Below are 14,633 nucleotides of genomic sequence, written 5' to 3' on the forward strand. Positions count from 1 at the left end.
GGTTTTATTGCTAATTAATGAGTCTGAATTATGTGCTTGCTTGTAAAATAAAGCTTACAGTATTGTTTTCCTGAGTACATGCTTACTCTCTTTTTCCAAAATGTCATTCTTCTAATGATATGAAATTTGTCTTTCATGCTGTTCCTTTTGACAAATAGGCTCCGCTATCTTGACTAAAAAATTTCATTTTCATATACTTTTGTAAAAAGAATATCATACTTTTTCCATTTCCACTATTCCACTACATTTCCACTACATTCCACTATTTTTTTCCATTTTTTTTTCATTGATTGACGACGCTGATTGACTGACGATGTCGGCCATGCGGGAGCCATGATTGAACTTTGGGTTGTATATCTGAATGGAAATAGATCTCCACTTGTCCTTCGCAGGAAAAAAAAAAAACTTTTTTGCTATTCAAAAGTAAAGCCGAAATATAATCTGCTCTGATAATGTGGTGACAGCATATCGGACTATCAAAACCAATGAAAGATTGCAAGAATTTTATTTTCTTTTGATAATACAACGATTCAAATTGAAGACTCAATTGAAGCAAAAAGCCCCGGTGTGTAAATAGATCTACCTCATCGTTTCTGTTTGTTTAGTGCCCTTGTAATTTCCGCCTCTTGGAAAATAGCATTACGGGGCCCTTACTTGTTAACAGACAGAATTTAGAAAAGTTCTAAATTTAATTATGCATTTTTTTAACTTCTTGAAAAATATGTCGAAAGTCTTATTCGATTTTAAGATGAGTAATATTTTCTATGAATTCCTCCCTAGCAATATTACAAACAAAAACATAAATGCTTATAAAATATTTATCGTTTGTCGGTAATTACCCGCCTTTAATCTGACATCCGATAGTGAATATTTTCTGAAAAGTTTCTCTGTTTTTATTATTTCTGACAGAATTTCAAACAGTTCTTACAAGTCCTCCTAGTTCCTCTCAAAGAATCTGAAATGAAACTTTACAAAAACAAATCGTAATTTTAGATTAAAAGTTTGGTGTTGAAAAGCTAATTTTAGGAACAGAGAATTTATATCAAAGAGAATTTTTCCGGACCATACTTTAATCTAAACAAACATTTGTTTTCACACTTAATAACTACAAATTGCAACAAACTTCCAGTATGTTGTTTGTTTTATCTCATGATTGATGTTTAGGAATTTTATTTCATTTACTTAATATCATGGTATTATTATCTTTTATCGAACTTTACTCATTTGCTTTGTTTATTTTCGTATTTATTTCTTTTATTCCTTCGTATGTTCGATTCTCATACTGTTGTCTTTAACTAGCGAGCAAATTGCAGTTCAGACCCCTTCCTCCAACTATAAAAAATTCTCCCTTTCTTATGAAATTGAAGCTACAAATGGCTTTTAATAGAGTTGGATTTCGCCTTTAACTTTAATTTTCTTTTCATAAAAAAAAATCCACATAGTATGCGTAATATACATAATAAATTCAACACAAAAAAGAATAAATTCAACATAACTTTTTTTTTATTTCATCACCATAAGTTACCCTTATTGTTTTCAAGCTAATAAATCATTTAAGATATTCTACCGAGGAAGCATTAGTGCAAGGATTTTTTTGGGGGGTACAGGGTCAATTCGAGGTCAAAATATCAAAAGCAAAAGCCCATTGGCAGTAAACAACTTCTGTAGAGCATAAGCAATTATAGAAAAATTGAGGAAATTCCAGTGCGTAATTGCCTGCTATTAGAGCTGTCGCATCCGAAGTTTATATGGTCGGCATTAAAATGGTGATTTTACATTCGTTCAATACAGTTTTTCATGACCTAGCCTTTGGTTACAGCATAAAATTGCAAGTGTCAATGCTTTTCCATCTATTTTTGTTTTACCAGTTTTTTTTTTACAGCCTTGGGTTACTTTCGTCCAAAAATATAAGATATACTGAAAAACGGCTATCACAAACCTAAATGGACCGGATTCGCGCTTAAGCGTCAATAAACAATAAAAACTAAAAACAAAAAAATAAACAACAAAAGAAAATTATACAAGGGTCACTGTCAAATGCGTAAAAATACCAAAAACAACTAGAACTAATAGAACTAAAAGATCAATGCCAAATCAGCAAAATAACCAAATCATGAGATATAGGTTTTTATGACCTAGCCTTTGGTTACTAAATAAAATTACCTATAATAAATAAAATGCTTCTCATTGAATGCTTCTCATTGCTTCACTAAATGCTTCACTAAATAAAATGCTTCTCATTGATTGTTTCCACAACCCAGGGTGTACATACAAGCAAATATAAAGGTCGCCTAGTGCATCATTCTTGTTTGACGAAATTCATTTCGATTTCGTATCCCCTCTCTTTTACAGATATTTCTTTGTTATCATTGTAAAATTAGACAGAGAGCTAAACTCTATAAACAAAATTTAGCCAAATGGGCAATTAACGCTTCCTTTGTTGTACAACTCCTCTGTTCAAAACTTAACAAGTAAATGCCCACCCAATCTGGATGTTGAGCCGATGATATCTGTTTATAGAAACTGAAGTGTCTGTGATAGATCTAAACTGAAGTACGAAAGAAAATGTTTCTGTTTGATGAATCCTACTTTTGCTTGACCACTAGGAATGAAATCAACTTGATTGTAGAAACTATAAACAACCTTGTTTTAATGGTCCGCATCTGGAACTAGTTTTAGAGAGAGTGAGAGCAACAATGTTGACCCCACTCGGAAAATAAAGCAATGAAAGAAGCATTGTCTCAGGGCTTCTGATGCTGTTTTTTCAACCTTGGGGTTTCGGTTGTAATTTCAGTTGCAGTCACAATCAAGTTCTGGTTGAACAGTCTAAACTATTGATAAGTGAACAAGAAAAACACCAAAAAGGGTATTAAACTTTAAGAGCCACAGATATGATATGTGGGGGGAGTACCCACCTTCCGATCATTCTGAATCTTAGAAAGGGCACTAGAACTTTTGATTACCAATCTAATGATACAATGTCTTTGAGGATGACAACCCCCCTACAGCCCTCAGGGCAAGGGCTGTGAAAGGGTGACCGTATAAATGAAAGGGTGATGATCGTAGAAACTATAAACAACCTTGTTTTAATGGTCCGCATCTGGAACTACTTTTAGAGAGAGTGAGAGCAACAATGTTGGCCCCACTCGGAAAATAAAGCAATGAAAGAAGCATTGTCTCAGGGCTTCTGATGCTATTTTTTTCAACCTTGGGGTTTAGGTTGTAATTTCAGTTGCAGTCACAATCAAGTTCTGGTTGAACAGTCTAAACTATTGATAAGTGAACAAGAAAAACACCAAAAAGGGTATGAAACTTTAAGAGCCACAAATATGAGATGTGGGGGGAGTATCCACATTCCGATCATTCTGAATCTTAGAAAGGGCACTAGAACTATTGATTACCAATCTAATGATACAATGTCTTTGAGGATGACAACCCCCCAACAGCCCTCAGGGCAAGGGTTGTGAAAGGGTGATGGTATAAATGAAAGGGTGAAAGGATGATGATTGTAGAAACTATAAACAACCGTGTTTTAATGGTCCATATCTGGAACTACTTTTAGAGAGGGTGAGCGCAACAATATTGACCTCACTCGGAAAATAAAGAAATGAAAGAAGCATTGTCTCAGGGCTTCCGATGCTGTTTTTTCAACCTTGGGCTTTTGGTTGTAATTTGTGTTGCAGTCATAATCAAGTTCTGGTTGAAAAATCTAAACTATTGATGTGTGAACAAGAAAAACACCAAAGAGAGAGAGAGAAAGAGAGAGAGAGAGAGAGAGAGAGAGAGAGAGAAAGATGGGTTTATTAATATAAATAACAAAACAAAACAAGCAAATGGCCCGAAGCAAAGCTTGTTTGAGCTTACAACCCCAATACACATACAAATAAAAACAATACGAAAAACAAGAAGAAAATAAAAAAGAAAAGGAAAAGAAAAAAGAAACGAAAAGAAGAAGAAAAAATTCAATTACCCTGCATTTCAATCTATATGGAATTACACTTCAAAAAAGACAAAACAAAAAGAAACTAAAACCACTTCACCAGTATCGCCTAAAACAAAACCAACATCTTGGCTCCACTTGCGGTCCACTCAACTATCAAAACCATAAATATTAAGGCAAAATAGCTTTAATTCCCGCCGAAATTCAAGAAAATTATCCATGTTTCTCAAAGTCGTAGGTAAACAATTCCATGCATGGGGTCCTAGATGCCGAATAGAAAATTGATATCTACGGGTAATAGCAAGCGGACGACGAATTATATCCGACTGTCTCGTAGAATGTGTATGAATATCACTTCCTAATTCAAACATACTTTTAAAACATATTGGTAAACAATTTTGGAAATATTTATATATAAACAGGCTTCGATAAAAAAAGTATAAAACTTTAAGAGCCTTTTCATGGACTGTTATGACTGACGTGTCTGACTTTTTAAAGAAGAAAGAAGGTAGCGGTCATCCATGTCCTCGAGTGTTAGAGTTCACTTACAAACGAGAGTTTTGGTTTTCTGTAGTAATTTATCTTGAAATTCCAATCTAGCCAAGTTTGGTGAATCCAAGTTACCAATGTATTCACGAAATAAAGCCATGCAGGTTGGGGACATTTAGAGCTTTCTAATGAAAGCCTTTTAATGAACTATTATGGCACATCTGTTCTGATATTTTAAGGTACTACTGTGTTCTCAAGTTTACATGCTTTCACTTCTTTGTCAGTTAAGCAAAGAGCTATTAATACCCTGATAAGCTCAGCAGGAACCAAGGGAGGTTGCACTTCCTCTCTAGCAAAGTCGACGTTATAAATTGCTCTTTACTCATTTGCACGGCACATGATTTATTTCATTTTGTTTAACCACTGAAATGGCAAATATCAGTTTAACATTTTTAATTAGTCATGTTCAAGTTTGATCTTATTCCAGCCTTGATGACACCAATATTATTGTTTGCCAAAAGCATCTGCACCATTTGAAAATATTTCCTCTCAATTGTGATGACAATTGATTTACCCTCAATTGTCATCGATCATTTTTGTAATAAATTGTCAACGATCAACTTTCTTGTAAAAACTAAACTAACCTACGACACTACGGTAGTAGACTAAGCTATTCCACTACGGTACTATCACTAGCTATTCCATTTTAAATAATGAGTATTTTTAGCTGAACCTTAACGCATTCAACACAACGACAACATTAAGGTCAAAATTACGGTGCCTCTAATTATGTAGCCGGTTCATAAACTCTTTTTTTCTTTTATAGGATGTCGTCAAAAAGAAAATCTTTGCCATCAAAACACCAAAGCTCCGAATTTGAAACAACAATGAATCTACAACAAAATTCACAAAATGAGCGTCCTTTGGAGAGTTTGCAGAACATTTACAGTCGCTTCTATTCAGGGTATAACAACCTGGCAGTGCCACCTTTCCAAAACTTCTGTGACTGGAAGACTTCAACTGAACCAAGACTCTTTACTGAACCGCGTGATTTAAAAGAAGGCAGTGTCAGCCCTTTTACAACACCTTCAAGTGCCAGCTCCCCAAATGGCTACGGTGGTAGTCCTTTCTTGGTCAACTCAGATTGGATAGATTCGGAAAAGCGCCGAAATTCTAATGGAATTTTTGGGGATGTTATGGCTTTGAGTATATCAGAAACACAAAGAAAAGGTTGTGACACTACAATTGAACCAGATGTGCAAAATACGGAGGAAAAAGTAGATTTTCAAAGGTAAAAACTAATTGCTGAGAAATTCCACGCTGCTAAACCACAAAATTTAATATTAAAAAACAGCACAAACATTATTTTTTCAAATAACAGTACGTACTGAAAAAACAACACTTGAAGATTACTGCCAGCAATATTAACCATAAAAAATAATATCGTAAGAAAATAGTATAGAATACGGTAATTTCTTTACTTAATGTTGCTGCAATAACTGAAAAATAATGGCATACTGTATATTGCTGAATTCTACTGAATATGTATCCTGTCCCATAAATACCCTGTTTTACTGTTAAATATCTCCAAAAAATTTCTCATAAAAATAAAATATTGGAAAAAAATTCCTAAAAAACCTTAGTATGTTGTGTACTAATACTGTTTTACTGTCCGTACACTGTATTACGTTATACTAATCTACTGAAAAACACCAATAAACAATATACAAAAAAAACAACAACAGAATATTGAGAAATCTAAGTACGATGGAGGATCTTGTTGTTTTAATGTATCAGCTTATTGTTGCGCATTTTACTGCCTTACTACAAAACAGCAGCAAAATAGTACACTGAAAATATGACAACGCAATTTTTTTTTAAGTATTGGAAATATATATATATATATATATATATATATATATATATATATATATATATATATATATATATATATATATATATATATATATATATATATATATATATATATATTTATATATATATATATATATATTGGGAATATATTATCATATATTGGAAAAATATACTGACAATATATTATCATACATTGGAAAAATATATGATAATAATGGAAAAAATACGTAATGCTCAAAAACATCAGTATATTGCGAACTGAAAATGTCTCACTGTCCCATACATTGTTCTATGTTATACAAATTCCCAGAAAAACATCAGTGAAAAAATATATGGAAAAAAAAAGTATGCGGAGAAATGTAAGTTTATAATTTACTAATATTATTTACAATATGTTGATATATTGTTTACTATATATAATATACTATTCAAGAAGTTGGTTGTAAAGAACTGTAAGTAAGGAGTAACTCGGCCCAATAGTAGCCGAAAATCTAAAAGGCGAACTTTTGATTTATGCATCAAAAAATTAGCTTTTTATGTTGACGCCGCTTCTATAAGATTCATTCAATTTAACTTTCAAGGTCATGCCCACAAAAATGTCGAATTTCTTACGAACAAATCAAAAAGATCTCGAATGTGTGTTTTGGGGGATGATCGTATTAATCCAATGGTTGGTCCTATAAAATTGTGAAAGGACTCAGTCAAATAAAATTCAAAAGTTCTGGTTCCTATTTTAAGTGACAAAAACGATTGAACGGCAACTAACCCCCTTCCACGTCCCCTTCCCCCAAAGAAATCCATCAAAATTTTAAGATAGCCATTTGATTCATGCCTTAAGTTTTCCTGAAAAACAAAGCCATAGGCTTATATAAATTTATTTGAAATCAAACAGTTCCTGGTAAGTCACCGAATCAAAATTCTGAGGTAGCCATTTTATTCACCATTGTCAAAGAATCTAATAACTATGTCTTTGGGGACGAGTTACTCCCCCACAGTCCCCGAGGGAGGGGCTGCAAGTTACAAATTTGTTATGAACTTTAACCAGTGTTTACATCTAGTAATGGTTATTGGGAAGTGTACAGACGTTTTCAGGGGGATTTTTTTGTTTTTTTTCGGGGAGGAGGGGGGGGGGGTAATTTGAGGGGGGGGGGCTTCATGGGAAAATCTTTCCCTGAAGGAATTTGTCTTGGAGGAAGAGAATTTTAATGAAGGGAGCGCAGGATTTTCTAGCATTATTTAAAAAAACAATGAAAAAATAAATATGAAAATTCTTTTCAACTGAAAGTAAGGAGCAGCAATAAAACTTAAAACGAACAGAAATTATTACGCATATGAGGAGTTCACCTACTCGTAATACCACACTCTTTGCGCTAAAGTATTTTTAGTGATTTCAACTATTTATTCTACGGCCTTTGTGATTCAGGGACCATTCTTAAGGAATTGGGACAAAATTTATGCTTTAGTGTAAAGAGCGAGGTATTGACAAGGGGGTGAACCCCCTCACATACGTAATAAAAACATACGAATATAGAAGCTCGTTACGTTAGTTAATTCGTAAGTTACGTATATTTTTACTAATAAAATTTTCGTAAAAAATTAAAAGTTCTAGTTGCCCTTTTAAATAACCAAGAAATTCCATGGTAGCTAGGCCTACTCCACCGCTCCTTTTTTCTCAAAATCTTCCGATCAAAACTATGAAAAAGTCATTTAGCCATAAAAATAAATTAATATGCAAATTTCGTTTTAATTACTCATGTGCGGAGAGCCAAAATCAAAACATGTCTTAATTCAAAAACGATCAGAAATTAAATAAAAAACAAGTGTTTTTAACTGAAAGTAAGGAGCGATATTAAAACTTAAAACGAACTTTTTTAAAAAGTAGAGTTGGGAGAAAAAGTCAAACTTTAGCATAAAGAGTGGGGCATTGAGGAGGGAACAGCCACTTTCATATTCGGAGTGATTTCTGTTCGTTTTAAGTTTTAATATCGCTCCTTACTTTTAGTTAAAAAACTTGTTTTTTTTATTTAATCATGGTAAAAGTCTACAAATCGTGAGGTTTCGTGGTTGCGGGATGAGACGACTTGAAAATCATTCTTTGTATTATCTGGATGCCTTGTTGTTTTATTTCAACAGTTTTAAAATCGTTAGCACATTATTTTATAGCCGTTCTGCTTCAATGTTGTTTATTAGCTTTAATTTCACTTTCGGGGTGAAAAACTAAAATTGTCATTGAGTTTAAAGCCAAGTTTTTTAAAAGATTTTTTTTGACCTTGGCTGTCGGATTTTATTTTGTCCAGTGAAAAATTTCTTTATGTAAGCAAATACTCAGTTCGATTCTGTTTTGCATCGGAGTTTAAAAATATGCTTTTTCACACAGGAAAAGTACTATTTAAAATAAATAAAGTATTTGTATTTGAAACATGGATTATTGAGTGTACAGTAAGTGACCAATATGCCGTCGGTATTCTATTTTAAACTGGAGTTAAAAGAATCTTCTCTGTAAACCTTCCCGGTTTGATTTTAGTGATTTTTATTTTAAAATAGCTATACCAGCTCGAATATATATATAGCGAAGCCGTTTGGTAGTTTTCGCTAGACATAATTCCATGTCATCTTTAAATGCTCACTACCGACAACATCAAAATAACAAATATCTTTGGCTCCCTGTACCACCTTAAATCCATTCATACATGGAAACCACGATTTTGTAATGTTTGTTTGGATATATCAGAATAGTAAAATCTATAGGGCAGTGTCAGATTTTCTTCAGTGTTGCCAAATTGAATTATGAAAATTGATCAGCATAAGTAACTTGACAATGTATTCCAGCCTTAAAATCTAACACTAACAATCTGTTGATCCTGAAAGACAGCTACACTTTCAAAGGGCATCTTCTTAAAAAGTTTTTAGCTATGTTCTATGTTTTTTCTATGTTTTTATTTTAGTTTTATTTTTTAGCCATGTATTTTTAGCTTTTGCTGATTTTCACCCACTTTTTTTTTAATTTGGCACCCACTTCTACCATACTTATCATATACATTTGGAGGTTATTTCCACTGAAATCTCGATTTTTTTTTTTTTTATCTGTCCATATATATATAGGATGTGTTAGAGGTAATTATTTGCTTATAAAAAAAAGGTTTTCATATTTTTAGCAATTGAGATAAACAAGCACTTGAACAAGGTTTTCACCTTGTGATCTATCCAATTACTTAGGAATTTAATGCACCGAAACTCATATTGGCAAATGTGTATTCCTCTGAGGAGTCCTGATGTGAGGTTGTCACTTGGGAATATTTCATTAGATTTAAGGTGCTTCTGCCTGTAGTCTTTCAAATATTTGGGTGTGTAATTTTTCCACTTATTGACTTCAAACAATCATATTTCATATTCACTGTCTTTGGCACTTACGGCCAATTTTGGTCGTAAAATCACCTCACCATAGATAGTTTATGTAATACAAAGATTTCCGCTCAATTGTGTTGTCCTCTGGGTTTCATTGCCTTCAATAAAAATATTGCCTAGACTATTAATTACAACAATTATCTCCCGGGAAATTGTGAGACAATGAATTACGGTTTTGTATTCTAACTGATTAATCTTTGTAAGTCGTCTTCTAAGTTTAAAATATAATTTGAGGCTTTAGCCATGACCGAAGTTAAGATAATCACAAAGGCTACGGAACTTAACCTTTGCCAAGCCGGGTTAGGCTTCTTTATCGCTTTGTCCCTCTCCAGCCCTAAGTTTTCATGTTTTGTTTTTGTTTTTATTAGTTTTTTTTAGTGGATTAAACAAAACAAAAAGTTTTTTTAACTGAAAGTAAGGAGCGACATTAAACCTTAAAACGAACAGAAATTATTCCGTATATGAAAGGGGTTGTCCCCTCCTCAACACCTCGCTCTTTACACTAAAGTTTGACTCTTTGTCACAGTTCTACTCTTTAAAACAATAAAAAACTTAAGCATGAAGAGTCATAATACTTTTAGTTGAACTGTTTTAGTAGTTAAGTAGTAGTAGTTGTAGTAGAAACTGTAGTAAGTAGAAACTTACTTTCAGTGGAAAAAACTTTTTTTTCTTTATTTACTCATAGTTTTTTTTTTTTAATGCTAGAAGAACCTGGACCCCTTGATGGAAATTATCTTCAATCATGATAAATTCATCCATGGAAAGATCCTCCCACACAACCCCCTCCCCTGACCCACCCCCACCCCAACGTAAAAAAGTCCTCTTGAAAACGTCTTTACACTTCCCAATAACCATTACTATATGTAAACAATGTTCAAAGTTTGTAACTTGTAGCCCCTCCCCAGGGAACTGTGGGAGATTAAGTCGCCCCCGAAGACGCAGTTATTAGGTTTTTTCAACAATGCTGAACAAAATGGCTATTTCAAAATTTTGATCCGGTAGCCTTGGGAAAAAATGAGCGTGGGAGGGGCCTATGTGCCCTCCGATTTTTTGGTCACTTTGAAAGGGCACTATAACTTTTAATTTCCGTTAGAATGAGCCCTCTTACGACATTCTACGACCACTGTGTCGATACTATCACCCCTGGGGAAAAGAAAAAAAAAACAAAAGAAAACACGCATCTGTGATCTGTCTTCTGGCAAAAAAATACAAGATTCCACATTTTGTAGATAGGAGCTTGAAACTTCTACAGTTTCCCCGCTTTTTTCTAAAATAAGGCAAATTTCCTCAGGCTCATAACTTTTGATGGGTAAGACTAAACATGGGTAAGACTAAACTTATATAATCAAAATCAGCTTTAAAATGCGATTCTTTTGATGTAACTATTGGTATCAAAATTCCGTTTTTTAGAGTTTCGGTTACTATCGTTCCTTACTACAGTTTGTTTCCACGAACTGTTTGATTATAAACAAGATTTTAATAATAGGTAGGCTTAGATGGGATCTCGTTGGCTGTCTTTGAAAATTCTTGGCCTGTTTATTTTGTGCTAAATACACCTTGAATCTATACGAGTCAATAAGGTAAAAAAATATTTTGTTTTAAAAAATAAGTTTTATAAAAATAAAATAAATAAAAATAAATAAAATTGAGTCAACTACTGTGTCAGAAATGATGAGAAAGTTTTTAAATTCGAGTTTTTAAATACTGGCTCTAAAAATCCATTTATCGGTGATTTTTCGGGTCGTAAAAAAATTCATTTGGGACAATCTCTAATTAAGGTTTATTTTTAAATGATTCTAAAGGTAGTTCGTACTCTGATTTTGAATCAAAATGTCTCTTAAAAGAAGAAAATACAGGTAAGACATTAAACAAAAAAAAAGATTGACTTTAAAGAAGAAGAAGAAAGTAACAGCTCTCGTTATTCGTGTTTCCAAATTCGAGTCCAGGGGGAAAGGGGTTATGGGTTTTGACGCCCCTCAAAATTTTATTCCAGCTCATAAAAATATGTCTAAAATGCATATAAACGAAATTTTGGCATTTTCTAAAATAACGCTTATAATAAAATACCCCCATCCCCCCAAATAAAACTTAACCACCCAAACAAAAATCCTGAACACAGCCTTGTGTATGAGATTTTGTTTTCTAGAATTATAAAAGAAAAAAGAAGAAAATAATAAACCTTCATTTCAAGTAAAACCATCCCATGACCTATTAATTGAATTTGAGATTACAAATTTTTAATTTAAAAGTGTCGGCATCTATCTGTTTCATTTTTAGTTTCTAATTGTTTTTAAGGAAAATATTGCAGTTTTTTTTTGTCGTTGCTTTTTGTAGGTACAATAAAATGGCACAGCACAATTGATTCTCCTATTGTCAACCATACTTTACAGGAGTGATTTACAGGAAAAAAATAATAGTATTTTCCGATTAGCCGGTACACACTAAAGAAGCTTGCTAGATATAAGATATAAGAAAAACCTGTTTCTTGGCCACAAAGACAATTAATAGGGGACATAATACATTGGAAATATATAATTTTGGCTATATATTTGCACACTAGAGGGGTGGTGTGGGGGTAAGGTTAGGTTACTTTACCCTCTTTCCCCTTCAATGTGCAAATATATAGCCCAAATTATGTTATTATCTAAACTAAAACGTTATATTTTCATCATACTTCGAAATATTTCATTAGGTTTAACCTAAATTTACTTCTCGAGTGTGCACTGGCTAATACGGAAGTGCCAAAAGCGTTGTTATTTATATTTAGACTACTAATTCATTAGACTGAAAGAAATAACTCAATTTTAGCACTTTTCCTCTCTGAGAAACAATTGAATACCAATTAGAAATACTAATTAGAAATACTAATTAGAAATACTAATTAGATACCAATTAGGTACTAAGGTACTAGGGTACTAAGGTACTAAGGTACTAAGGTACTTAGGTACTAATTAGATACCAATTAGATACTAATTAGATACTAATTAATACCAATTAGAAATACTAATTAGAACTACATTCAGAAATTATATGGGGACTACATTCAAACTTATATGCTTTTTATGATTCTTCCCAAAAATTTCCTATAATTGTCTAGTTGCTGTTGTTTTAATGAATTTGACCCTCGTTAGAAAGCAAACCTTTTACGTGCCTGGTTACGTTTTTGGTGGATACGCTCTTTAGTACCTGGGTATAGTTGTGGATGGTTCCAAGACGCCTGCTGAGGTCGTTACCTTTACTTCCCTCCTCCCTCTTACCTTTGCTCATAAAATAAATGAAAATATAGAAAATTATAATGTTCCATTATAATGTTCCAAGTAAGACGGTGGGAAACAAAAAAAAACCTTCAATGATAATAACGGAATATGGAATAATTTCGCATCTAGAAGCTATTACCAACGGAAAAGGCTAAATCAAGTTAAAAAAGAACATATAAAGCAAGGAAAAAGAGGCAGACCAAAGACATAAAAAACTCACAGTTTAATAATGTTCAATATGACAAATGATCGCCAATGCAAGTAGCAACAAATCAAACAAAATCAGGAAAAACTATGCCATCTTTATGGTGGTGTACCAAAGTATAGAAAAGAATAGACACAGTTCCTTATTGGTTTGTGATTTGTTAAAGAAATAGACTATTTCATTTTGCTAGATTTTTTCCCTTGATAAAGGTTTTTAGGCGTAAAGCCAAAAATTTTACACCTTAATTATTATTAATTTAAAAAACTTTTCCCACGAGACAAGATTTTCAAAGAAAACTAAAGAGCTCCATTAAGCCAAGAAAGAGCAACTAAATAATCATCCAAGCGTAAAACTACCATAAATACACTAAAAATCTAAAAATGGCTTACTACTCTTTTCTCGTTTGCGAGGAAGAATTTTTTACTGTGGTTCTGAGAACGGCCAGATGGATACGAACATTACCTGGAGTTATAATTTCAATCATTCCGTGTAATAATTCTAACAAAAATGCTGCTCGTGGTGTATACTGGATTTCCTGCACGGTTTTCTTATGCCATTCAGTCACTTTGACTATAATAAGGGTACTAGCCCTTTCCATTTCCAATCGAATGAACCTTTTTCAAAGTAACTATTACAAAAAAGGTCATTTCAGTATTTCTATCAGATACATAACGGGAACATACGATGTTTGGGGTTGAGAGTATACACCCTCCAACCACTCTGAATCTTGAAAGTGACACTAGAACTTTTAACTACCAATCCAACGAGCCCCCTCCAAAGTTTGTACGATCATTCTATCTATATATATGCCTTATATGCCCCCACGGCATAACTTACCATGCCCTGAGAGCTGTAGGGGGGTGGGTTGTCATCCTCAAAGACATAATTTACGTTGACGCAATTACGTTGAACAAAATGGCCATTTCGAAATTTTGATTGGATTTTTTTGAGGAAATAGGGGGTGAGGGAGGGTGGTTAGTTGCCTTCCAATCACTTTCGACTCTTAAGAAGGCCACTGGCCCTTTCACGTTCCAATCTAATGAACTGTTTTCGAAGTTTCTACAACAACAAATAGACAACAAAATGTCCATCAGATGCGTTTCGGTAAAATCCGAGGTGCATTGGGGGGAGGAGGTGAGTATCCACCCTCCAATCACTCTAATCTTAAAAAGCGCACTAGAACTTTTGATTATTAATCCAATGATCCAGTGTCTTTGAGGACGAGTTTTTCAAAGTTTCGATGAGAGTAAATAGCCATCTTAAAAGTTCTATCTGAAGCATTTTGGAAAAATACGAGGTATGTAGAGGGATCCACCCTTCTATCACTTTGAACCTCAAAAAGCACACTAAAACTTCTGATTGGTTATCCAATGACCCCATTCCCCAGGGCATAACTTACAAACCCCGCCCTGAGGGCTCTGGGGAGTATCGTCCTCATAGACATAATTTCTGAACCTTCGAA

At 33.5% G+C, this 14,633-nt stretch overlaps 1 protein-coding gene across 1 annotated transcript in view; it reads left to right on the forward strand.

The window, feature by feature from the left end:
- The window catches only part of LOC136043956 (transcription factor SOX-6-like), a 146,727-nt gene that overhangs the window by 37,093 nt on the left and 95,001 nt on the right, over nucleotides 1-14,633 (forward strand). The window contains exon 2 of the mRNA XM_065729031.1: nucleotides 5,256-5,720. Coding sequence (XP_065585103.1) covers nucleotides 5,257-5,720 — 464 coding nt within the window. The 5' untranslated portion in view covers nucleotide 5,256. The remainder of the gene's footprint in view (nucleotides 1-5,255; nucleotides 5,721-14,633) is intronic.

This window comes from Artemia franciscana, chromosome 2 (assembly GCF_032884065.1).
Source record: "Artemia franciscana chromosome 2, ASM3288406v1, whole genome shotgun sequence".
Lineage (NCBI taxonomy): Eukaryota > Metazoa > Arthropoda > Branchiopoda > Anostraca > Artemiidae > Artemia > Artemia franciscana.